This window comes from Schistocerca serialis, chromosome 2 (genome assembly GCF_023864345.2).
Source record: "Schistocerca serialis cubense isolate TAMUIC-IGC-003099 chromosome 2, iqSchSeri2.2, whole genome shotgun sequence".
Lineage (NCBI taxonomy): Eukaryota > Metazoa > Arthropoda > Insecta > Orthoptera > Acrididae > Schistocerca > Schistocerca serialis.
In genome coordinates this window covers 1,086,643,957-1,086,670,269 of record NC_064639.1, presented here as the reverse complement: position 1 = coordinate 1,086,670,269, position 26,313 = coordinate 1,086,643,957, and the positions used below count along the sequence as shown (strand labels likewise).

Below are 26,313 nucleotides of genomic sequence, written 5' to 3'. Positions count from 1 at the left end.
CTGTATGGAGTGTCCTACGAAAAAGGTTAGTTATGAAACCTTATCGTCTGAAATTGGTTCAAGCACTGTCTGCAGCTGATAAGATTAAAAGAATCGATTCCTGTGATTTTATCCTTGCTCAAATGGAAACAGATGAATCTTTCGTTTCAAAGATTGTGTTTAGTGATGAAGCAACTTTCCACACTAACGGGAAAGTCAACCGTCACAATGTCTGTATATGGGGCACTGAGAATCCGCGGGAAACAACTCAGTATGAACGTGTGGTGTAGTGTGTGTCTGGTCCTGATCTTTTATATGGTCGTTGCTGCTTGTAAGTCTTGTGCAGCGCTCTCGGTATGTCAACAACGATGCGGTTAAGCATGCTCCATTTATCTGGGTCTCTTAATGCTTGTCCTACATGTTCGATTTCTGTCATCGGTCTTATATGTGTGTTTCGCATTGTAGTGTTATGCGTTCAGGGGATCCATGTCCCCTCATTCAGATGTATCACTTTGTGTAAGGCTAAAGCGGTGCAGGTGTGTAGATTAAGGGCCATGACCACGACTTGGGTCAACGTGTCCGAGCGCCAATCGTCCCTGAATGTTTGGGAAGAAGGAAACACCCGACGGCGCTTGTGAGATGTTTCCCATTCTTTTTGTTATGTCTCAAACTTCTGAAGAGTTAATTGACATTTTTCTGTCATATGCCCCCCTATTATCTTATGTACCTTGTCCGGTCTCCTCCTGTTGAGTCAGTATGCTGTTGCTCTATGTCAAATGGTTATGTGAATGGGGTATGTTAGAAGTACAACGCATAGCGATCCCACGGACTTGGTGCCAAATGTTCCTGACTTTCTGAGCAATACATCTCTTTGTCCACACGCCTTACAATAGTTTTGTGGCTCGCGAAAGACTCTGATGTACCCAGGCACTTCTTGCGAAGCACATAATACACTGAAAGACGTTGTATGTTACACTCATACTGTCTGCAGTGGTAGTCTGTAGTGAGATCAGCGTGGCTAATACCATCAGTGAGCTGGAGACAAGTATTGTCATGGAATCAACAAGACATCGAAATTATTGAGGAGCCATCTTGATCCTTGACTGATCATCCGGGGCCCAGAACTCGCGGAGAATGGTCGGAGCTGCATCTGCGGTGCGGCGCGCACATCTCGCTTGATGGTGTCCCTGACGTTCCCAACAGCATTTGAATCAGGCGGCCTGAGGGGACACGCAACAAATCTCGTGTCTGTGGAGTGAATCTCACTTAACTCTGACATTTCAGAAGCTATACAGAGATGCAGTATCTTTGTGGAGATGCAGTGGTGTACATGCTGCAGGCAGAAACGCATGGTCAATCAGCAGATAACTGTATCGTTCGTTTGTGAGCGATAATAGCAGACTGAGAGGTTAAGGAATGAACACTTGCGTCTGTTTTGAGTGGACCCGAAAATTACCAATAGTAATTTCAACATGGGAAACGATTCCGGAGAGGAAAGCTAATTAAAGTTACAAACAATCCTGTTCGCAGAACATCTTCAACTGAGCATTATAGCAGAGACTGAAAATACCGCTTCAGTTGTAAATTAATTTATTTTCACACGACCTGTTTCGGACTGTTATAAGCCCATCCTCAGGTGTCCACTTGGAAATGGCAAAAGATGGGAGATAATTTTCACACGCCGCAACACACACACATAAAAAACAAAATAACAAGTTTTTTTCTAAAAACTTTTTAAAAAAATTTCGAAACCGCCGGTCGGTCTAGGTACTATGAAACCTATGTCAATGCGCGAGTGGCACCGGACAGTACTACGGACGAGTGCCTGGGTAGGGAACATATACAAATGATATCACGACACACGCTGTGCCGTGGTCCCCGAGCGCCGCGTGAACCAGGCGCGGTGTGTTGCCTATGTGCGCAGAACAGGGAGCAGCGGTTGCGAACGAGGAGGCAAATTGGTAGACCAGAGTGGCAAAAGTGGTGCCATCTATTGACGGAGAGAAGAAGCGGTGCGACTAGCCCGGCCGTTCACAATTTGAATTTAGTGGTTTGTATTTACAATGAAGAAAAAACAAAAAAAATACATAAAATATACACGATATAAGTAAAAAGTGCATTATGCGTAGTAAAGGAGCGTATTGAAAAGATCGGTACAGAACTTGGCTAAAAGAGAGTGGAAGGTGCGATATAAAATTATTACACTACTGGCCGTTAAAATTGCTACACCAAGAAGAAATGCAGATGACAAACGGGTATTCATTGGACAAATATACTAGAACTGACATGTGATTAAATTTTCACGCAGTTTGGGTGCATATATCCTGAGAAAACCGTACCCAGAACAACCACCCCTGGCCGTAATAACGGCCTTGATACGCCTGCGCATTGAGTCAAACAGGGCTTGGATGGCGTGTACAGGTACAGCTAGTTGCCCATGCAGCTTCAACACGATGCCACAGTTCATCAAGAGTAGTGACTGGCGTATTGTGACGAGCCAGTTGCTCGGCCACCATTGACCAGACCTTTTCAGTTGGTGAGAGATCTGGAGAACGTGCTGGCCAGGGCAGCAGTCGAACATTTTCTGTGTCCAGAAAGGCCCGTACAGGACCTGCAACATGCGGTCGTGCATTATCCTGCTGAAATCTAGTGTTTTGCAGCGATCGATTCAAGGGCAGAGCCACGGGTCGTAACACATCTGAAATGTAACGTCCACTGTTCAAAGTGCCGTCAATGTGAGCAAGAGGTGACCGAGACGTGTGACCAATGGCACCCCCTACCATCATGCCGGGTGATATGCCAGTATGGCGATGACGAATACACGCTTCCAATGTGCGTTCACCGCAATGTCTCCAAACACGGATGCGACCATCATGATATTGTAAACAGAACCTGGATTCATCCGAAAAAAAAAAAAGACGTTTTGCCATTCGTGCACCCAGGTTCGTCGTTGAGTACACCATCGCAGGCGCTCCTGTCTGTAACGCAGCGTCAAGGGTAACCGCAGCCATGGTCTCCGAGCTGATAGTCCATGCTGCTGCAAACGTCGTCGATCTGTTCGTGCAGATTGTTGTTGTCTTGCAAACGTCCTCATCTGTTGACTCAGGGATCGAGACGTGGCTGCACGATCCGTTACAGCCATGCGGAAAAGATGCCTGTCATCTCGACTGCTAGTGGTACGAGGCCGTTGAGATCCAGCACGGCGTTCCGTATTACCCTCCTGAACCTGCCGATTCCATATTCTGCTAACAGTCATTGGATCTCGACCAACGCGAGCAGCAATGTCGCGATACGATAAACCGCAATCGCGATAAGCTTCAATCCGGCCTTTATCAAAGTCGGAAACGTGACGGTACGCATTTCTCCTCCTTACACGAGGCATCACAACAACGTTTCACCACGCAACGGCGGTCAACTGTTTTTTGTGTATGAGAAATCGGTTGGAAACTTTCCTCATGTCAGCACGTTGTACATGTCACCACAGGCGCCAACCTTGTGTGAATGCTCTGAAAAGCTAATCGTTTGCATATCACGGCATCTTCTTCCTGTCCGTTAAATTTCGCGTCTGTAGCACGTCATCTTCGTAGTGTAGCAATTTTAATGGCCAGTGGTGTACATAAACCGTAAAGCGCAATGAAACTTTCCTTTTACATGAGTGGCAAACAAGTTTTAAATTTAATGGGGATATATAAGTGGCAACGTGGAAAAGCGCGCCGCAATCATCAGTTAAAAGAATATGCACATGTGCCGCTCCTGTTTACAAGCTCTCTTTACTAACCAACAAGGAAAGTAGCGAATCCTTACAGTCTATTCTGTCTGAAAGTAATATGCCAATTAATAGCTAGCAGCAATAGCATTAAAAGAACTGATTACGAATGGGGTCAATTTAAAACTGCTAACCAACCGTCGACAACTAATCGAGGCTTACATTAGATAAGACCTGAGACTCACTGTACATCATGAAAGACAGATAAATTTTTAATTAGTGAGGGCACAGATAATGCCACAGTACTATAACGCGCCATAGTCGTCAGATGAAATGAAAACATGTAACTTTTATTAAGAGAGGACAATTTTACAGCTATGTAAAATGAATTGGGTGGACCTTGCGGATCTCACTCTAGGAAACAGGCATATGCCGTACATTCGTTAAGCCTACTGAAGGCCACAAAAAACACTGACACGATAAAAAATAGCATACATTGTAAGCGTATTGTCATACCGCTGGCTTTGTTGTGGAGTATCTTTGCGGGCAACCGCGTCTGTAGTGAGTGGAGCACGGGACACGAAACTGTTATATTTTGTAGTGTGTAGCTCTGCATGTAGAAGCAATGTTAGTATTCAGGTTGAAGTGTTGCTACAAGTGCTATTACAATAAAGTGATTAAATATGGAAGTAATTCAGAGGAAAGCGCGTCAAGATGTAATTAAAAATGAGCTTTGCCGCCGATAACGTATTTGTGTATCCTCTCGTTGCGTGTCGCACAGTATCAATCATCCTCGCCGTGTTCGGTCTCCCAGAATGAACTGATGTGAATCAGTAAAAATTAGTTACCATAAGAGAGTGCAGTCAAGTGCCAGCGTCTTGTAGCGAGCGTGAGGACGTGCATTCGATCATCGCGTTTCCGCCTTATCAACAATCACTCGCGCCGCGACGGTTACGCGCACGCTCGTACAAGTGAGAGCTGAGAACTGGAATATTAACTTTACGAACAGTGTTATATCATCACTAGTGACAAGGAGGACTATTAACAGGTATCTTTGTGTGACGAGCTTAAGAACTTTCGTTCGATCATTTGGTTTCCCCTATCATCAACAATCACACACGTCGTGTCGGTTACGCGTACGCTCGTCCGAATGATATTTTGGACTGTTAATCATCAAGATTGTTATTTGGGATAAACATTTACGATTTAGAGTGTAAACAGTGCAACCTGTGGTTTCCATATCGTCTCAGAATATAGATGTTCATACCAGACATAGGACAGTGTTGTGTTTTAACATTGATTGGCTCCCCTAAACCCCCTTGCATATTTCGATAGATAATTTCAGGCAAGCTAACAGCAGTATGGAGCAGAACAGTACGACTGCCGCCGGATTTCCAGGAACGTGGTGCGGATAGGGCGCACGGTCAAGAAAAGCAGAAGCGACAAGCAGTCAAAAAAAAAGTACCCCACAAGTACGTACTCCCGGGCGTGTTACAACATGTATAGCATACAGTAATGAGGGATCAGAAAGAGAAGGAAATGAGGCTGGACGCTGCTTCAGAAAAGAAAAGGTATTCATCAGTACTGCGTGCTTAAGCGCAGTTTGCTCGTTCAAACTGCCAGACGGATCAGGGCAAATGCTCTGACTGTGGGGCAGTAACTATGCTTAAAACGACTCCCCAAAATTCTCTGCTTTCTCAGCAACTTTCTAATAAGTTTGTTGTACCAAGGTGCATCCCTTCGCTCCCCTATATTTTTGCTAGGCACATACTTCTCTAGCACATGGTGGACAATACCTTTAAATTCCGACCAAAGATGCTCAATATCTTTGTGAATGCTTGTAGGTGACTATGAAGATATTCATTGTTGACACTTTTATTTGCTTTCCCAAACAAGAAAACTCTACGCTGTTTCTTTGGCTTTTTCTGCAACTTCCACTGACATAGAAGCCACAACTACATTATGGTCGCTAATACCTTCTTCTAGGTTAACTTCCTCAAAAAGATAAGGTCTGTTTGTGGCCAAGGTATCTAATATGTTCCCATATCGAGTTGGTTTTCTAACCAATTGCTCAAGGTTGTATGTTATGTGAGAGCGCTCCTAGAATAACTTCACACCAATCTTTGCTTCTGTCCCCTGTGATAAACGTGTAATTTTCCCAGTCAGTGGATGCCAGATTAAAGTCTCCACCTATAACTGATGGACAATTTGGATATTTATTTCCTATGTACTCAAGACTTTCCCTGAAACGTTCTGCGACGTTTGTTGCGAATGCTGGTGGTCTATAAAAACATCCTAATACAATGGTCATTCCTTGTCTGATTGACAGTTTTATCCAGACTATTTCACAGTCCGACCCAAGATCGATCTCAACTGCGTTTAAACAGCTTTTAACTGCAATGAACACACCACCTCTCATAGCATCAGTCCTATCCTTCCTAAACATTGTCCAATCCGAGTTCAATATTTCACTGCTTTTTATGTCTGGCTTCAACCAGCTTTCGGTACCTAATACAATATGGGCATTGCTGCTATGTATTTCCCTGGCCGCCGAACTCTCCGGATTTAAAGCCAATCGGGAATCTTTGGGACCATCTCGATCGGCCTGTTCGCGCCATCAGTCCTCAACGGAGAAAACCAGAGCAGCCGGCCACGACAACGAGTTAACATGGCTCCACATCCTTATCGGTGTCTTCCAGAGCCTCACTGGCGCAGTGTTACGCGCTGCAAAAGATTGTTATTCAGGGTTTTGACAGGTGGTCACATTAAAATGGCTGGAGTGTGTATAATTTACCAGATCTGGCAACAATACTAAACATCAAAAACACGTGCACTATGGTGGGCGTTCTACTTGTCAAGAAGAACTGCAACTGTAATCGTAAACACACCCGCCGATGACGTGTACGCTAAACACAGTAGTCGTTTGCAGCAGTTTGCGATCGGTCTCTAAACAACCGATGGGCCAAAACCAATTCAAGTAAATTAGATTACGCATTTATGTTCCCCTCGCAAGATATGTTTATTAAAACACGATGGTAACTGGCAAGACGTATCTTGAGCTCCATTCAGTCACCTACACGAGAATTCGTCCACCATGTACCTGAGTTAATGTAGTCCCCCATGCGGATCTCTGGGCGAGGACTACTCAGGAGGATGTCTTCATCAGGAACGACGAAACTGGCGTTCTGCAGATAGGAGCATGGAATGTTAGGTCCCTTCATCGCGTAGGTGGTTAGAAAATTTGAAAAAGGAAATTGACAGGTTGAAGTTAGATGTACTGAAAATTAGTGAAGTTTGGTGGCAGGAGGAACTGGACCTCTGGTCAGGAGAATACAAGGTTATAAATAGAAAGTTAAATAGGGGTAATGCAGAAGTAGGTTCAATAATCAATAAAAAAATAGGAACGTGGATAAACTACTATAAACAGGATAGTGAACGCATTTTCTTACCCAAGATAGACACGAAGCTCACACCCACCACGGAAGTACAATGTTATATGCCAACTAGCTCCACAGATTTTGAAGAGATTGAAAAAATACACTCCTGGAAATTGAAATAAGAACACCGTGAATTCATTGTCCCAGGAAGGGGAAACTTTATTGACACATTCCTGGGGTCAGATACATCACATGATCACACTGACAGAACCACAGGCACATAGACACAGGCAACAGAGCATGCACAATGTCGGCACTAGTACAGTGTATATCCACCTTTCGCAGCAATGCAGGCTGCTATTCTCCCATGGAGACGATCGTAGAGATGCTCGATGTAGTCCTGTGGAACGGCTTGCCATGCCATTTCCACCTGGCGCCTCAGTTGGACCAGCGTTCGTGCTGGACGTGCAGACCGCGTGAGACGACGTTTCATCCAGTCCCAAACATGCTCAATGGGGGACAGATCCGGAGATCTTGCTGGCCAGGGTAGTTGACGTACACCTTCTAGAGCACGTTGGGTGGCACGGGATACATGCGGACGTGTATTGTCCTGTTGGAACAGCAAGTTCCCTTGCCGGTCTAGGAATGGTAGAACGATGGGTTCGATGACGGTTTGGATGTACCGTGCACTATTCAGTGTCCCCTCGACGATCACCAGTGGTGTAAGGCCAGTGTAGGAGATCGCTCCCCACACCATGATGCCGGGTGTTGGCCCTGTGTGCCTCGGTCGTATGCAGTCCTGATTGTGGCGCTCACCTGCACGGCGCCAAACACGCATACGACCATCATTGGCACCAAGGCAGAAGCGACTCTCATCGCTGAAGACGACACGTCTCCATTCGTCCCTCCATTCACGCCTGTCGCGACACCACTGGAGGCGGGCTGCACGATGTTGGGGCGTGAGCGGAAGACGGCCTAACGGTGTGCGGGACCGTAGCCCAGCTTCATGGAGACGATTGCGAATGGTCCTCGCCGATACCCCAGGAGCAACAGTGTCCCTAATTTGCTGGGAAGTGGCGGTGCGGTCCCCTACGGCACTGCGTAGGATCCTACGGTCTTGGCGTGCATCCGTGCGTCGCTGCGGTCCGGTCCCAGGTCGACGGGCACGTGCACCTTCCGCCGACCACTGGCGACAACATCGATGTACTGTGGAGACCTCACGCCCCACGTGTTGAGCAATTCGGCGGTACGTCCACCCGGCCTCCCGCATGCCCACTATACGCCCTCGCTCAAAGTCCGTCAACTGCACATACGGTTCACGTCCACGCTGTCGCGGCATGCTACCAGTGTTAAAGACTGCGATGGAGCTCCGTATGCCACGGCAAACTGGCTGACACTGACGGCGGCGGTGCACAAATGCTGCGCAGCTAGCGCCATTCGACGGCCAACACCGCGGTTCCTGGTGTGTCCGCTGTGCCGTGCGTGTGATCATTGCTTGTACAGCCCTCTCCCAGTGTCCGGAGCAACTATGGTAGGTCTGACACACCGGTGTCAATGTGTTCTTTTTTCCATTTCCAGGAGTGTATATGATGAAATAAAAGAAATTATTCGGATAGTTAAGGAAGACAAAAATTTAATAGTCCTGCGGGACTGGAATTCGACAGTAGGAACAGTAACAGAAGGAAAAGTTGTAGGTGAAAATGGACTGGGGGTAAGGAATGAAAGAGGAAGCCGCCTGCTAGAATTTTGCACAGAGCATAACTTAATCATAACATACACCTGGTTCAAGAATCATGGAAGAATGTTGTATACGTGGAAGGGGCCTAGCGACACCTGAAGTTTTCAGATTGATTATATAAAGGTAAGACATAGATTTCGGAACCAGATTTTAAGTTGTAAGACATTTTCAGGCGAAGATGTGGACTCTTACAACACTTTGTTGGTTATGAACTGTAGATTAAAACTGAGAAATTACAAAACGGTAGGAAAGTAAGGAGACAGGACATGGATAAGTTGGAAGCACCAGAGGTTGCTGAAGGTTTCAGAGGGAGTATTAGGCAACGGTTGACTAGAACAGGGGAAAGGAATACAGTACAAGAAGAAAGGGAGCTTTAAGAGACGAATCGTGAAGGCAGTAGAGGATCAACTGGGTGCGAAAGACAAGGCCTAGAAGAAATCTACGTCTATATACTCCGCAAGCCTCCTGACGGTGTGTGGTAGAGGGTACCTTGAGTACCTCTATCGGTTCTCCCTTCTATTCCAGTCTCGTATTGTTCATGGAAAGAAAGATAGCAGGTATGCCTCTGTGTGGGCTCTAATCTTTCTGATTTTATCCTCATGGTCTCTTCGCGAGATATACGTAGGAGGGAGCAATATACTGCTTGACTCCTCGGTGAAGGTATGTTCTCGAAACTTCAACAAAAGCTCGTACCGAGCTACTGAGCGTCTCTCCTGCAGAGTCTTCCACTATGGTGGAAGCGCGCTGCTCTTCGTTGGATCTTCTCAATCTCTTCTATCAACCCTCTCTGGTACGGATGCCACACTGGTGAGCAATTTTCAAGCAGTGGGCGAACAAGTGTACTGCAACCTACTTCCTTGGTTTCGGATTGCATTTCCTTAGGATTCCTCCTATGAATCTCAGTCTGTCATCTGCTTTACCGACGACCAATTTTATATGATCATTCCAATTTAAATTACTCCTAATACCTAATCCCAGATAATTTATGGAATTAACTGCTTCCATTTGCTGACCTGCTATATTGTAGCTACATGATAAGGGATCTTTCTTTCTATGTATTCGCAGCACATTACACTTGTCTACATTGAGATTCAACTGCCATTCCCTGCACCATGCGTCAATTCGTTGCAGATCCTCCTGCATTTCAGTACAATTTTCCATTGTTACAACCTCTCGATATACCACAGCATCATCCGCAAAAAGCCTCAGTGAACTTCCGATGTTATCCACAAGGTCGTTTATATATATTGTGAATAGCAACGGTCCTACGGCACTCCCCTGCGGCACGCCTGAAATCACTCTTACTTCGGAAGACTTCTCTCCATTGAGAATGACATGCTGCGTTCTGTTATCTAGGAACTCTTCAATCCAATCACACATTTGGTCTGATAGTCCATATGCTCTTACTGTCTTCATTAATCGACTGTGGGGAAGTGTATCGAACGCCTTGTGGAAATCAAGAAACACGGCATGTACCTGGGAACCCGTGTCTATGGCCGTCTGAGTTTCGTGGACGAATAGCGCGAGCAGGGTTTCACACGATCGTCTTTTTCGAAGCCCATGCTGATTCCTACAGAGTAGATTTCTAGTCTTCGGAAAAGTCATTATACTCGAACATAATACGTGTTCCAAAATTCTACCACTGATCGACGTTAGAGATATAGGTCTATAGTTCTGCACATCTGTACGACGTTCCTTCTTGAAAACGGGGATGACCTGAGCCCTTTTCCAATCCTTTGGAACGCTACGCTCTTCAAGAGACCTACGGTACACCGCTGCAAGAAGAGGGGCAAGTTTCATCGTGTACTCTGTGTAAAATGGAACTGGTATCCCATCAGGTCGAGTGGCCTTTCCTCTTTTGAGCGATTTTAATTGTTTCTCTATCCCTCTTTCGTCTGTTTCGATATCTACTATTTTGTCATCTGTGCGACAATCTAGAGAAGGAACTACAGTGCAGTCTTCCTCTGTGAAACAGCTTTGGAAAAAGACATTTAGTATTTCGGCCTTTAGTCTGTCATCCACTGTTTCAGTACCATTTTGGTCACAGAGTGTCTGGAGATTCTGTTTTGATCCACCTACCGCTTTGACATAAGACCAAAATTTCTAAGGATTTTCTGCCAAGGCAGTACATAGAACTTTACTTTTGAATTCACTGAACGCCGGGACTGATGACCGTAGCAGTTAAGTCCCATAGTGCTCAGAGCCATTTTGAGCCATTGAACGCCTCTCGTGTAGCCCTCCCCACACTACATTTCGCTTCGTGTAATTTTTGTTTGTCTGCAAGGCTTTGGCTATGTTTATTTTTGCTGTGTAGTTCCCTTTGCTTCCGCAGCAGTTTTCTAACTCGGTTGTTGTACCACGGTGGCTCTTTTCCATCTCTTACGATCTTGCTTGGCACATACCTAATGCATATTGTACGATTGTTTTGAACTTTGTCCACTATCCTCAACGCTATTTGTACTTGAGATAAAACTTTTGTGTTGAGCCGTCAAGTACTCCGAAATCTGCTTTTGGTCACTTTTGCTAAACAGAAAAATTTTCCTACCTTTTTTAATATCTCTATTCACGGCTGAAATCATCGATGCAGTAACCGCTTTTTGATCGCTCATTCCCTGTTCTGCGTTAACTGTTTCAAATAGTTCGGGTCTGTTTGTCACCAGGTCTAATATGTTATCGCCACGAGTCGGTACTCTGTTTAACTGTTCAAGGTAGTTCTCAGATAATGCACTTAAATAAATTTCACTGGATTCTTTGTCCCTGCCACCCGTTATAAACGTTTCAGTCTCCCAGTCTACATCCGGCAAATTAAAATCTCCCCCCAGAACTGTGGGGAAATCCATTCGAAATATTCTCCAAATTTTCCTTCAGGTGCTCTGCCACAACAGCTGCTGAGCCAGGGGGCCTATAGAGACATCCAATTACCATGTCTGAGCCTGCTTTAACCGTGATCATCACCCAAATTATTTCACATTTCGGATCTCTGTCAATTTCCTTCGATACTACTGCACCTTTTGTCGCTATAAAAACACCTCCCCCTTCACTGTCCAGCCTGTCTCTGCGGTATACATTCCAATCTGAGTTTAGAATTTCATTACTGTTTACATGTGGTTTCAGCCAACTTTCCGTCCCTAGTACTATGAGAGCAGTTTTGGGACCTTTCTATAGACACTCCTGCAGTTTACTATTACCACATTAATATTGTTATTTCCTGTTGCGTTTTGCCTACTCCTACCTTGTCGCGCCTCAGAAGGCGTCTTGTCGGGCCTAGGGAGGGAATTCTCTAGCCTAAAAAACCCGCATGTGCACTCCACACGTACTCCGCTACCCTTGTAGCCGCTTCCTGCGTGTAGTGCACGGCCTGACTTATTCAGGGGGACCCTCCATTTCTCCACCCGATAGTGGAGATCGAGAAATTTGCACCCCAGATCTCCGCAGAATCGTCTGAGCCTCTGGTTTAAGCCTTCCACTCGGCTCCAAACCAGAGGTCCGTGATCGGTTCTGGGAACGACACTACAAATAGTTAGTTCAGATTCCACCCCACGAGCGAGCCAACTCCACCAACCGCCTGTACGAACTGCGGATGATTCCTGAACCAGACGGCAGGAGTCATTGGTGCCGACATGAGCAACAATTTGCAGTCGGGTGCACCCAGTGCTCTCTATCGGCGCCGGCAGGGCCTCCTCCACCCCCCGGCAAGCAGACAGAGTGAACACTGGCCTTCTTCCCCAACCTTTCCGTTATTTCCCTAAGGGGCTCCATCACTGGCCCCAATCGCTAATAAACCCCGCCCCCCGTGTGCCTGCTCGGACCTTGCTGAAGGAGCGGCCACATGTCCACTCACAGGCAGAGCGGGCGATGCCACACGGCCAGCCTCCACATTGACCCTCCGCCTCGTGCGCCGCGAACGCCGCTGAACCCGCCACTCCCCTTGAGGAGAGGATGGCCCAACCGCGCCCGGTACCCGCGAAGATGTCTCGACAGCAGGGACTGTAGGTGAAGAATGTAACATGCGACGCACCAGACTCCCCACTGCCGCTACACTCCGAGGCAGCAGCCTGAAGACGGCTGACCGCGGCCATCAACACGTTCAGCCGTTCGCGAACAGTGGCCAGCTCCTCCTGCGTCCGTACACAGCAATCACACATCCTATCCATCCAAAGAAATAAATTTACTGTAGAGAGTTAATCAACTTTTAACTAGACTGCTAATTCACTAAAGGCGGCTGATAGCTGACTAAACTGTGGTTACTAGACACTTCTTGTTGAAAACAATGGAAATAAGCACTAACTGTCTCTGGACTGTATTCAAAACAAACACTAGCACTACGGCACTACAGCTGACTAAAGGGACTCTCTCTGACTGTATTCAAAACAAATACGAAATCTATGGAACACTATTACTAGAACTCGAAAATTAAAGCTTCCTAAAAGCAAAAACACACGGAAGAAGAAATGACAAGTACGAAAAATACAGTTAATACCTTAATTAACGTAACTCGCTGCACAGCAGATGTGAAACAGACGGCAGTATATCCGTGGATATACAGGAGATATTGAATTTAACTTAAGAATGAAAAATATAAAAATGCAGCAAATGAAAAAGGCGAAATTGAATCTTAAAATAAGTTTGATAGGAAGTGCAAAATGGCTATGCAGGAATGGCTAGAAGACAAATGTAAAGATTTAGAAGCATGTTTCACAAGGGGGAAAATAGGTACAATCTACAGGAAAAATAACAAAACTTTTGGAGAAAAGAGATGGAAAACTAGACCTAAGCAAAGAAGGAAAGGTTAAAAGTGAAAGCAGTATATAGGCGGTCTATATTAGGGTGATGTGGTTGAAAGCTAAATCGTAGAAATAAGAGAGGATACAGATGAAGATGAGATGAGAGATACGTACTGTAAGGAGAATTTGAGAGAACACTGAGATCCCTAAGTTAAAACAATGCCCCGGGAGTAGATGATTGTCTTTCAGAACTACTGATATCCTTGGGAGAGACAGCCATGACAAAATTCTTCCATGTGATGTGTAAGATGTGTCAGACAGGCGAAACACCCTCAGACTTCAAGAACGTGTAATAATTCCAATTCCAAGGAAATCAGTTGCTGATAGGTGTAAAAACTGCCGAACTATCAGTTTGATAAGTCAAGGTTGCAAAATATTGACACGAACTCTTTACAGAAGAATGGAAAAACTTGCAGCAGCTGATCTCGGGGAGGACCAGTTTGGCTTTTAGAGAAATGTGGGAACTCACGAGGCAATACTGACCCAACGACTTGTCTTAGAAGATAGGTTACGGAAATGCAAACCCACATTTGTAGAATTTGTGTACTTTGGGAAAGCTTTTGAAAATATTGACTGGTACACTATCTTTGAAATTCTAAAAGTATCAGGGGTAAAATACAGGAAGCGAAGGGCTACTCACAAACCGGAATGTACTTCATGGACATCTAACTATCTGAACAGCATTACCAGCAATTACCTTAATCTTTATTGCACTCCCATAAGGTAACCAATGGTTAAGAAGGGATAAGGTTGTAGCCTATCCCCGATGTTATTCCATCCGTACACTGAGCAAGTAGTAATGAAAACCGTAGGAATAGGAATTCAAGTTCAGAGAGAAAAATAAAAACCTTGGGGTTTGCCGGTGACGTAATTCTGTCAGAGGCAGCAAAATACTTGGAAGAGCAGTTGAACAGGATACACAGCGCCTTGAAAAATATAATTGTTAAAAAAATTGGATAAGTTGCGCAGTTTCCGAGTTAATTAGCACTGAGGTTAGCCAATCAGCCGTTGCGCGCGCAGTTCACGCAACCCACCGGAGACCGTTTCGCCAAAAGGGTGCTTGGTTTGGTTCCCTAAAGCCGAACAAGAGAGGGATATAAAAATTGGACATGTGACGGTAGTAAGGATCGAACCCGAGCCAAAGACTAAACATCTCGCACGCTGTCATCCACGCTATGAGAACAGCTGACTAATTTATTTTTTATCTGGCAGGCTGCTTGAATTTTCGCGCTCAACGGGCTAATTGGCTAACTTCAAAGCTAACTAACTCGGAAACAGGGCAACCTATCGAATTTTTTTCTTAAGAATTATTTTTCAGCATAACCTACCCTGCGTCACCCTTACAAGCTTTCCAGACTGTTCCTGGCCATCTTTTATACAGTATAATACAATACAAAACTCGAAACAGTTACAAGCACAATAACAAGGATAATGCATTGAAAGTATTTTATTAATATACAATCGGCATTTAAAATGGGTTTCTTGGTGGAAATATATGCAGTCTGTTTGTCTTTGTGTGTGTGTGTGTGTGTTTGTGTGTTTGGTTCTTGTCGCAGATTCATTTGCATTGTGAATGATACACATGGACGCCTTATAATACAAGAAAGGATTTCCTGTATTTGTTCTGGTTTGTAGACACAGTTTTTCTCTGTACATGAATCACAAACCTGCTGTTTTACCACATCATATAATTTATCAGATTTTCCACAAAACTTTAGATCGTGAGAAATGTTTTAAAATTCAATGCTACATCGCATGAGGAAGAAGCTGGGTTCGAGTTGCCGGAAACCATGCGTACGAAGTTGACCTCCTACTCATAAGCTTCGGTAAGAAAACAATAAAATGGCTAAATATCACATAACTAATTTTGAAAGCTTTAGGATTATGAACAATTAAGTAAATATATTTTTCCAGTTCAATACCTTGTATGGAAGAAGGATAGCTTGGGTCTTCAGAGGTTCCACTTCAACGTACTGGAATTTACCTTTAATGTGCATCATATCAACAGACTTCACGTCTGTTGATGTTGAGTGGAAAGGCATAGGTTTAGTATCATTTTTGTTGAATGGTTTCATCCAGTCGCCTTTGAAATAAATAGCATTCACTAGCACCAAGCGAGTTAGACCGTTCAGAACGCCTGGAAAGCAATTAATACACAAACCCAAAATATATTTTTATGAATATTGTGGTTACATCTTATAGACAAATATGGTTAGTGACACAAAGACAGCTACAAGTTGTGTCGTAATTTTAAACAGTTGATAAATCACTTCAGTTACAATTACACAAGAGTTACCACTGCTTCTGTTGTTGGTGAAAATATGAGGGTTATGTTTCTATGAAATAATCACAAGTAATTTAGCAGCTGTAAAAACATTCTAAAAAATGGTAGGTAACAAAGAACACTTAATATCTGTTAAGACGGTAAATAACAGAACTGAACCTCGAAGTTCGTAAATGATGGTGAGTGTACTTTTACATCAGATGCACAGAGATATTGACAATTGCACTACTGAATGCTTTTTTTCACGAGTCATAAGCTGCTTTTGGACGCAAAAAGTGAAAGCCTGCCGCAATGAATATACAAATCTAGCGAATTATTGAAATTTGGGTCTGAGGATAAAATGCCACTGTTTTCTAAATGAACAGGGACCACATCTTTTACAACACTTATTAACTAACAAAGATATTGGTCGAATCAGTGGAACGTTGAAATTTTTGTGTCCTCCAAATAAAGCAAATTTTCATTTTCGATACAACATACTTCTTACAAAAATGTCGACAATGTACTCAGTTGAGTGAATTGCAAGACGCGTCGAGTGCACGGCGCAGTTCAATTCCAAAAGTCAAACATTATCAAGAAATAGAGAATTTCCGAATAGGGTGACGGAGTATTTACTGAAAAAAACCAAGGAAGAAAGGAAAGAAACAGAGATGAAGTATGAATTTTTCCGTAGCGTTTTCAAAGATACCATCACTATGCTCACAGGAAAGTTCATTTTCGATGGGCGGATCGGAATTTGAGTCCTGTTACAGAAGAAGACAAAAGCTTGGTTCCAAGATGTATGACGTACAGTTATGTTAACACGTAATTAGAATCTTTTGAAAGTAAGGAAACATACTCTTTTTTTATAAAAGTTGGTAATGGAACCTTTTCTCACAGTAACAAAACACTAAATGCAAGAACCATTACACCTAGCTGCCACACGTGATTGTACTGCTAGTTTCTGTAGAGGCGAATGTGCGACGAGAATCATTCTCTTATCTCAAGTGGGTCATCTGTAAGCAGACCAGTCATTGCGTACAGACCAGTTGCTATAAGTTGCCTACACTTACGGACACGGAAAAAGTATCGATACTTTAGAGTCTACTCGATACTTTTCAATCGATTCTTTTATTCAAAGAGTACTTCGTGGTAGGTATCGAGTACTTTTTAGAGCTTAGACTGTTGACAGTGACGCGATGCGACTGCGGCGCCACAGAGATTAGGCTGGCAACACTGTCGCGACGCTACCGGCTATTCGAAACCCAAACGAAATACTGTACGTCCGCACGTGGTGCTTTGTGTTAGAAACGTTAAACGAACAATTTGGCTTTCTTGAAAATAAAAATTGGTTTTTCAGTTGTCAGTAAGTGGTCTGTATGCACGTCTAGGATGGTGCCTGTAAAAAGTGAGCTGTGGAAGTATTACACTCGATTAAACACCAATGAAGTGAAATGCAAAATTTGCTTCAAAACCTTAAAATCATCGGGGAATACGTCGAATAAGAATGAACAGTTGCAAAAGCATCCCACAATCACAATATCAAGGTAAATTTACTAATACGCTTAGAATATTATACTTTTTAGATTTTTACTTTTTCTGGAACCAGTTAACTTTTATTTAGAAAAAAAAAACTAAATCATCGTCTATCTAAGAATACAGGAAAAAGCACATGTCTGAGGCGTTCTACACTGGATGTTTTTATTTCTTGTTTCATAAAAAAATCACTAATTCTGTATTTTTCAGTGAAAAATGAAATCTGGCACAGGGACAAATGACAATCGAGTTACCACCAAAATGGCCGAAGATAAAAGAGCAATAACCATCATCGCCGTCGCCCAGTGACCCTATCGACATAGACGTCACTTCTGGGGTTAAGGTCTTCAACCCTGTGCAATCATTAGAGAATTCAACGGACGCAGAAACCAGACCGTCTAACAAAAAGAAGCAACTTTCCATTGGAGAAACACTACAGATAAAGCTATGGTATGCGGAGGGAGGGAGAGCGAACTCTCTGTTATGCAAATTGTTGCTTGATTTTATTTATGTGGACAAACGACCATTCGACATTGTTAAAGGTAGTGTACTTCGGAAACTGCTGCGTCAGGTTTGTACATCTTTTAAAATTCCGAGCGTAGACACTCTTAAAGAAAATCTGGACAGTTTCTACAGCGTTATGCAATCGAAAATTGAACTGAACTTCGAAACTTAAAATCATAGCTCGCTAACCTGTGATGTATGGACCGAGATAATGACTACCACTAGTTATTTAGGTGTCACTTCCCGCTATTCCGATAACAATAAACTCACTTCACGCTGCATTGTTACTGTTGCGCTGGATCAACGGCGTACTGGTGACTACATTTCTGAACAGATGCAAGAATTTTGTCGAGGAATGAATATCAAATCTGAGAAAATCACCGCTATTATTACTGATAATGGTGCAAATATGGTAGCCGGTATTACGAAATTCATAGGTAGAGGGAAACATTTATCTTGTTTTGTCCGTACCATTTATCTTATTGCAGAATCGATTATGTCGATCAACGATTTTAATTTATTGTGTAATAAAGTAAGAGATGTTGTTAAATATTTCAAGTGAAGCATGATTCAAAGTGATTTATTAAGGCAAAAACAAACTGGAACTACTTTGAAGTTGATGTTAGATGTAAAGATTCGTTGGAATTCTGTATATTATATGCTTGAGAGGTATATCGAACTGGCTCCTTACGTGCATCAAATTTTGATGCTTAATGCGAAAGCACCGCCTACTCCATCGGCCATAGAAATGCAGAATATTAAAGATCTGTTTCACTTTTTGAAGCCATTGGAATACGTTTCTAAAGAAATATCTGGAGAGCAGTAAGTGACCATCAGTAAAATTATACAGATGATCAACTGTTCAAAAGAACAAACAGATGCTTTGAATCTGTCTAGTGAAAGTGTGGCAGGAGCCCTTAGAAGCGAAGTCATGGAACAGATTCAGGGCAGGTTTGGACAAGTGGAAGTCATTTAGTAGCCATGTCTTGCTTACTCGATCCTAGATTCAAAAACATCCATTTTCAAGACGCCAAAGCTTGCACCCGAGCAATATCTATGATAAGGCGATTGATAGCAACAAATCCTGTCACCACCAACACTAGTTGTTGTTGTTGTTTTGGGGAAGGAGGCCAGACATCGAGGTCATCGGTCTCATCGGATTAGAGAAGGAAGCCGGCCGTGCCCTTTCAGAGGAACCATCCCGGCATTTGCCTGGAGAGATTTGGGGAAATCGCGGGAAACCTAAATCAGGATGGCCGGACGCGGGATTGAATCGTCGTCCTCCCGAATGCGAATCCAGTGTGCTAGCCACTGCCAACACTAGTAGCGAAACAGATAGTGATTCGTCGGCTGGCACATCTTATGACTTTTGGAGCCATCACAAAACGTTGACCCATACAAAACGAAAAAAAAAAAAGCGAAGCCACTTCCTCTTTCATGAACCCGCAATCTTCAGTAAATCTGAAGGATAAAATGACGCTATATTTAGCAACATCCGTGTCGCCACTATCTACGAACCCATTTGAACAGTGGGAAGATATGAAAAGTGTATTTCCACAATTATATAAGCTGGCTTTAGAATACGTGCCAATCTCAGATACGTCTGTGCCTTCAGAAAGATTGTTTTGAAGGCAGGCAGTACAAAGTCTAAAACGCGAAATAGGCTATCACCAAAACGGTTGGACAAACTTCTATTTTTAAGTGATTGTACAGAGGAAGAATGGGAGGTTTGAAATATATAACCATAATTTGTATTTCATATTATGAAATATTTATGCTAAAAAAATGTTTGATTACTTCAAATATTACTTATTATTTTCAATGTTAAAACATTCATAGGGCTTGCAGTGTATCTTCTACGTAGGTATGTATTATGCTATACGGAACAGACTGTACTGTGTCTTGTGCATTAGATTATTGTTTATCAATTGTATCTTACAAGTAGACTGGAAGTTGTAAAGTTCATTTAATTTACTCAAATCTCAAAATATGGATAGATGTTGAATTTGTATGAGATGAAGTACAAATTATACAAAAAACTTCATAGAAAATTTGAAAATATATCCCGAAGTATTGATACTTCCAATTTTTCTACGATGATATTTTGTAAACGTTCGTATTTCGTTCGAAAAATCGATCGATACAAACGTATCGACTCCTTGTGGTATCGATATTTTTATATCGATAATTTTACGAGTACTATACCTTTTCACCAATACTACTCTTGAGTACAGTATCGATACTTTTCATTCGATACCGTGTCCCTACCTACACTCAATTTTCAGGGCTTAGGCAATGCCTGATATAAGTGCAAACTCTCCAGACAATTTTGTTTGTCAGATATGGGTGGTTTGTTTATTTCTTCCCATTTGATCCCCCTATACTGGCCTACGACGAACATTTCCTGTGTGTCACTCAGGCCTTTAAAAGAAAATTTGTGACATTTATCGTTGTTGTGTCTATGGGCTGTTCAAAAATGTCTCTGAGCACTATGGGATTTAACACCTGAGGTCATCAGTTCCCTAGAACTTTGAACTACTTAAACCTAACTAACCTAGGGACATCGCACACATCCATGCCCGAGGCAGGATTCGAACCTGCGACCGTAGCAGTCGCGCGGTTCCAGACTGAAGCACCTAGAACCGCTCGTCCACACTGGCCGGCCCTATGGGCTGTCTGTCTCACTTCAAGGGGTAGTAGAGAGATACTATAGTCAAATTGACGACTGTGGTATTACATTACAAACTTTTCGATGGATCCAAATTTCATGGCATTTTTAATGCTGTGATCGCACAAGTATTTTTCGTAGTTAGATTTCAGTCTTATTTGTAAGGAGAACGTACAAGAACAGTGACTGTTATCTGGGTTCTTATAGCTATAGGAACGTCGCTGAATTGTACTGTGGAGTAGGAAATTTTTTAAGCACCTGGAGTCGTGGGTGAGAGCTCTTGACAGATATTTGTAATACACTGGCTGACAGAACTACTGAAGAATCCAGAAGGAAGGAGGCAACGAAACTTCATAGGTTGAGAGGATATGTGATGTTTGATCAGTGATTACACAATGGAGTCAAATTTATAAAGAACCGTCGTATTTGAGTCCAAGTATCAGTGTGATGTCGCATCCACTTTGGTCGGGATGCATGCATGCATGCACTGATTCAGTAGAGAAGTGTGTCGTAAAGCTGTTGTATCCTTTCCTCAGGCAAGGTAGCCCACAGCTATTGTAATTGATCCTTAATACAGGTATTCTGGAAACCGGCATTCGAAGGAAGTTGGTATCTGAGCTGGTCCAGTGCATGTGCTTCAGGGAAAGACTTGTGGATCTTACTGGCCACCGGATTACCCCAACCTCACGCAGTCAGTTGATAGACGCACATGCCATTTATGAACGACTATTGTTAAAAGATAAAAAGCTGATGTGCTGTTTGATTAAAGTAGTACATAAAGGAGTGAAAGTGATGAATGGATGTAGACTGCCAGGGAGAGGGTTGTCAGCGAATTATAGCATTTAGGATAGTGAGTAGGAGGGGTTCTGTGTGGTGGATGTTTGGAGGAGTGATTTGGGAGAATGAATAGGGATGCAGTTCTGAACCAAGCTGTAGGATGTAAGAGGAGGCTAGTGGTGAGCGAGGAATCCCTGACGCTGGTAGGAGGGGAGGTTCTCTTAGATCTGGTGGGATGGGTATAGATAGGTCAGATTTCAAGGTCAGCTAAAGAGAAGGATTAAATTTTCGTTAGGAGAGGACGTGGAGAGTGTGAATATGTAGTGTTGGGGGATGTGGTGTAGAGATGCAGCAGAGTACCGGGTTCAGAGAGCAGGGGGGGGGGGGGAGGAGGGGGGGAACTAGTGGGTGGTTGGTGTAGAGTTTTCAGGTGGCATAGGATACTCAGAAGTGTTCGAGATGGAAAAGTAGTGTTGGGAATTTTGTAGGTTGATAGAAGTTTTGGGTAGGGGAGGGTAAGCAGATCCGAAAGGCTAGGTGGAATGGTGCCCTTCGAGGATCTGTAGGAGCGGAAATCCCTGCCACATTTGCATTGCAGAGGATGGTTCATATCAGGGATTTGTAGGTTTGGAGGATTGTTGAAGGGTGCAAGCCCATGTTTCATTGGTTAGTAGTTTTATTCTATAGTGAGATTTCCGTTTAATGGTTAGTAGATGGGGCTTCGTTGTTAGTCGGTCATAATGTGTTAGCCCAAGGTATTTTAGTGTGTTAATTAACTGGATAGGATGGTCGTAACTGATAAGGTAATAGTTATGGTGGCAGAAGCTTCAAGCAGTTCAACCTAAATTATTGCCTGGGTTTTGGTAGGGTTTATTTTGAGGAGCCACTGGTTGCACCAGGAGGTTAACTGATTGAGATGGAGCTGGAGGAATTATTGGAATTGGAATTTGTGGAGGGTAGGATAGAGGTCGAGGAATGCAGTGTCATCGGCATACTGGAGGAGATGAATGGAAGGAGGTGGCTTTGACATACCATCAGTATAGAGGACATACAGGACAGGGTAGAGGACAGGTCCTTGTGGCACACCTGCAGTGGGATGGAAGATACAAGAGTTGGTATTGTTGATGGTGATATAAGGTAGGCAGTTAGAAAGGAAGCGATAAGTCGGGTGTAACTGATGGGAAGTGCGATGGTCTGGAGCTTAAGACGAGGTCAGAATGCCGAACATGATCAATGCTTTTTAGAGATCAAAGGAGAGAAAATTGCGGATTTGTGGTTGTTGATTTGCTAGGGCGGGAGATGACTGAGGCATAGGAGTTGGTCATCGGAGGAGAAATTGAGGCAGATAGGGATAGATTTGGAGTAGGTGTTTATGAACGCTTCAGGACATGATGGACTCAGGAACCTTACTAGACCCAGAGGTGAGGCTGATGGCACAGCATAAGGAGGTGTCACTGGCAGGCTTGCTGGTAAGAGTAAGATTCGAGAGGTTTCTGCAGCTCTGGATAGTAACCAGTGTGAAGGATTATACTATTAAGAGTGGCTAGGATTTCCAGAAAGGAGAGGGGGCATTCTTTCAGTTGTCTATAAACGATGCTTTCATGAATGGGATCAGTGTCGCATTTGGTATGGAGTGTTCTTTCGAATGTCTTGCGTTGTTATTGGAGTACTGAATTCTGTCTGTGGATCATTGTCAAGGTACTGGAAGCTATTAGTGAGGGGAAGGAAGGAGATATTGGTACGCTCGTGAACTGTTGATAATATGGAGCAATCGACGTCAGGGTCATCAGGAATGGTGAAGTGTCAGATAGGTAGGATGCAAAGTTGTTTGTCTTTGCTTAGCTTGTCGAGTGGGGTTAAAAGGGGGCAACGTTGCTTGCAGTAAAATGGTGAAAAGCCTTCCAGTACCTGGAAGAGTTCATGGGCAGTGCGGCGTTGAGATTGGTGCATGTTTGGCACCAAACACGTGGTTTCTTTGCGTTTATCAGTTCTCTGATGTATCGTCGTACTTGTCAGTGGTATGTGAGTGTGTCTTGGTTATGGGACTGCAGGAAAGATCGGTATAGATGACGTGATTCAGGGAGAAGGATCACAGCATGTGGAGGGAGAGTGGGACAATGTGGACAGACTTCGTCAGAATGTGGTGAGTTATGGCATTTGACAATGACTGCTGGAGGATGTGGTAGATGTGGTAGATATCAATGGACTGTTGGAGGGTCAAAGGAAGGCATCTGAGTTGGGTAGCAATATTCTCTGTACACATCCAGGTTGGTACATGAGGAGTCCTGGTTATGTTTGGGAAAGACAGAAGGAGGAAGTGCATAAGTAGGTGTGGTTCGTAGGAGATTGCGAGTAGGACAGAGAGTTGGTCACCTCCAGTAGGGTAGAGGACTTCTGCAATAAAACACCCAATGAGGTTAGGAGGTGTGAGGATAACATCAGGAGTGGAATTGCTTTCAGGGGACTATATCACCACAGAGAGAGTCGCCACATTGACACTACCACTAGATTTCAGCATGGGAACTGCTATGGATGTTAAAGTCAGCAGCAGTAATATAGGTCGAGATGGTATGGTCTCTGTGGGTGAGGAAGTCATATGTGACAAAAAGGTATGGCCAAACTTTCAGGAAACATTCCTCACACACAAAGAAAGAAAATACGAGGGTCGGTCAAAAAGTAATGCCTCCCATTTTTTTTCTACTTAAAGAAATTAAGTTAAGTGAAAAATTTGAATTTGACGCCATTCCTCAAACCTTCTTCTGCAATCCACTGCAGTAGTAACTTTCTGTGTCAACAGGTGGCAGCACAGCAGAAGTTTGTAAGATGGCCGACATCGATGTTCGTTTGAGATAGCGTTGTGTGATTGAATTCTTGAATGCAGAAGGTGAAACGCCCATACGCATTCATGAACGACTGAAGAAGGTGTATGGTGTTGTGACAGTGGATGTCAGCACTGTTAGACGATGGGTTCGTCGTTGTAAGGAAGCTGAAGGGCAAACACCGTTGACTGACGAAAAGCGGAGCGGCAGGCCGGTGAGTGCAGTGACTCCACACAACATTCAGCAAGTTGATGACATCATTTGTGGTGACCGTCGGGTGACTGCAGATGAAGTGTGTCGCATTATTTCTCTTAGTAAAGGCAGTGTGATCACGATTATTAAACAATTGGGGTACTCAAAAGTTTGTGCACGGTGGGTTCCAAGAATGTTAACCGATCAGAATAAAGAGGCAAGGAAAACAATAGCCTCCCAACACTTGCAGCGCTTCCGTTTGGAGGGAGATGAGTTTCTGAAAAAAATTGTGACCGGGGACGAAACATGGGTGCATTTTTTTGAACCCGAATCAAAGAGGCAGTCAATGGAGTGGCGTCACACAAGCTCGCCGAGGAAGAAAAAATTCAAAACTGTGCGATCGGCAGGGAAAGTTATGGCAACAGTTTTCTGGGATACAGAGGGTGTGATTCTGGTTGATTTTTTGGAGCAGGGATGCACAATAAATTCTGTTCAATACGTCACAACCCTCAACAAACTTAAAGCACGTCTTCAGCGAGTTCGCCCAACAAAATCAATGGCAGATGTTCTTTTGCATGACAATGCAAGACCACACACCAGTCGTCACACCTCTGACGAGATTGTCAAAATTGGATGGGAAGTTTTGCCTCATCCCCCATACAGCCCTGACCTGGCACCATCAGACTTCCATCTGTTCGGGCCACTAAAAGAAGCTCATCGTGGGATTCATTTTGAAGATGAGGAGGCCGTCAAAACATCCGTGTGTCAATGGCTTAGGAAGCAGAGCTGTGATTTTTACCGTGCTGGGATACATGCCCTTGTTCAAAGATGGACCAAAACTGTAGAGATGGGCGGAGATTACATTGAAAAATGACAAAATGATCCTCAATGTTGTGGTTTTCAACCTATGTAATTGCATTTAAATTTCCTGACAATTAAACGTAGAAAAAAAAATAGGAGGCATTACTTTTTGACTGACCCTCGTATGTTATGTGCACATGTGTCCGGAGACGCTTAATTTCCATGTTAGAGCTCATTTTATTACTTCTCTTCAAATCACATTAATCATGGAATGGAAACACACAGCAACAGAACGTACCAGCGTGACTTCAAACACTTTATTACAGGAAATGTTCAAAAAGTTCTCCGTTAGCGAGAATATATGCATCCACCCTCCGTCGCATGGAATCGCTGATGCGCTGATGCAGCCCTGGAGAATGGTGTATTGTATCACAGCCGTTCACAATTCGAGCACGAAGAGTCTCTACATTTGGTACCGGGGTTGCGTAGACAAGAGCTTTCAAATGCCCCCATAAATGAAACTCAAGAGGGTTGAGGTCAGGAGAGCGTGGTGGCCATGGAATTGGTCCGCCTCTACCAATCCTTCAGTCACCGGATCTGTTGTTGAGAAGCGTACGAACACTTCGACTGAAATGTGCAGGAGCTCCATCGTGCATGAACCACATGTCGTGTCGTACTTGTAAAGGCACATTTTCTAGCAGCACAGGTAGAGTATCCAGTATGAAATCATGATAACGTGCTCCACTGAGCGTAGGTGGAAGAACATACTGACGAAACTAAAATGAGCTCTAACAACGAAATTAAGCGTTTCCGGACCCATGTCCACATAACATCTTTTCTTTATTTGTGTGTGAGGAATGTTTCCTGAAAGTTTGGCCGTATCTTTTTGTAACACCCTGTATAGATAGTGGCATGCACAAGAGTTATGATTTTGAAGAAGAGAGTGACAACAGGGTTCTTATTGTGGCAGCCAATAACAGCTCCACCTCTTGCCAAGGGGAGTGGCGTTTCTGTTTGGTGGAGGTACCGTATGTAGAAGTGAGGAGTTTATGCTTATGTTTGAGGAAGATTTTGTTTAGGATGAATGTGCAAATGTGGTGTTGTGATGGGTGTGCATGGAGATGGGTTTGTTGGCTGGTAAGGAGCAGATACCATGGAATAGGATTTTA

The 26,313-nt window shown here is 43.7% G+C and overlaps 1 protein-coding gene across 1 annotated transcript in view; it reads right to left on the bottom strand.

Annotated features, from left to right (window-relative positions):
• The window catches only part of LOC126456703 (serpin B8-like), a 118,189-nt gene that overhangs the window by 15,869 nt on the left and 76,007 nt on the right, over positions 1–26,313 (bottom strand). The window contains exon 5 of the mRNA XM_050092439.1: positions 15,507–15,721. Within this exon, the coding sequence (XP_049948396.1) occupies positions 15,507–15,721 (215 nt within the window). The remainder of the gene's footprint in view (positions 1–15,506; positions 15,722–26,313) is intronic.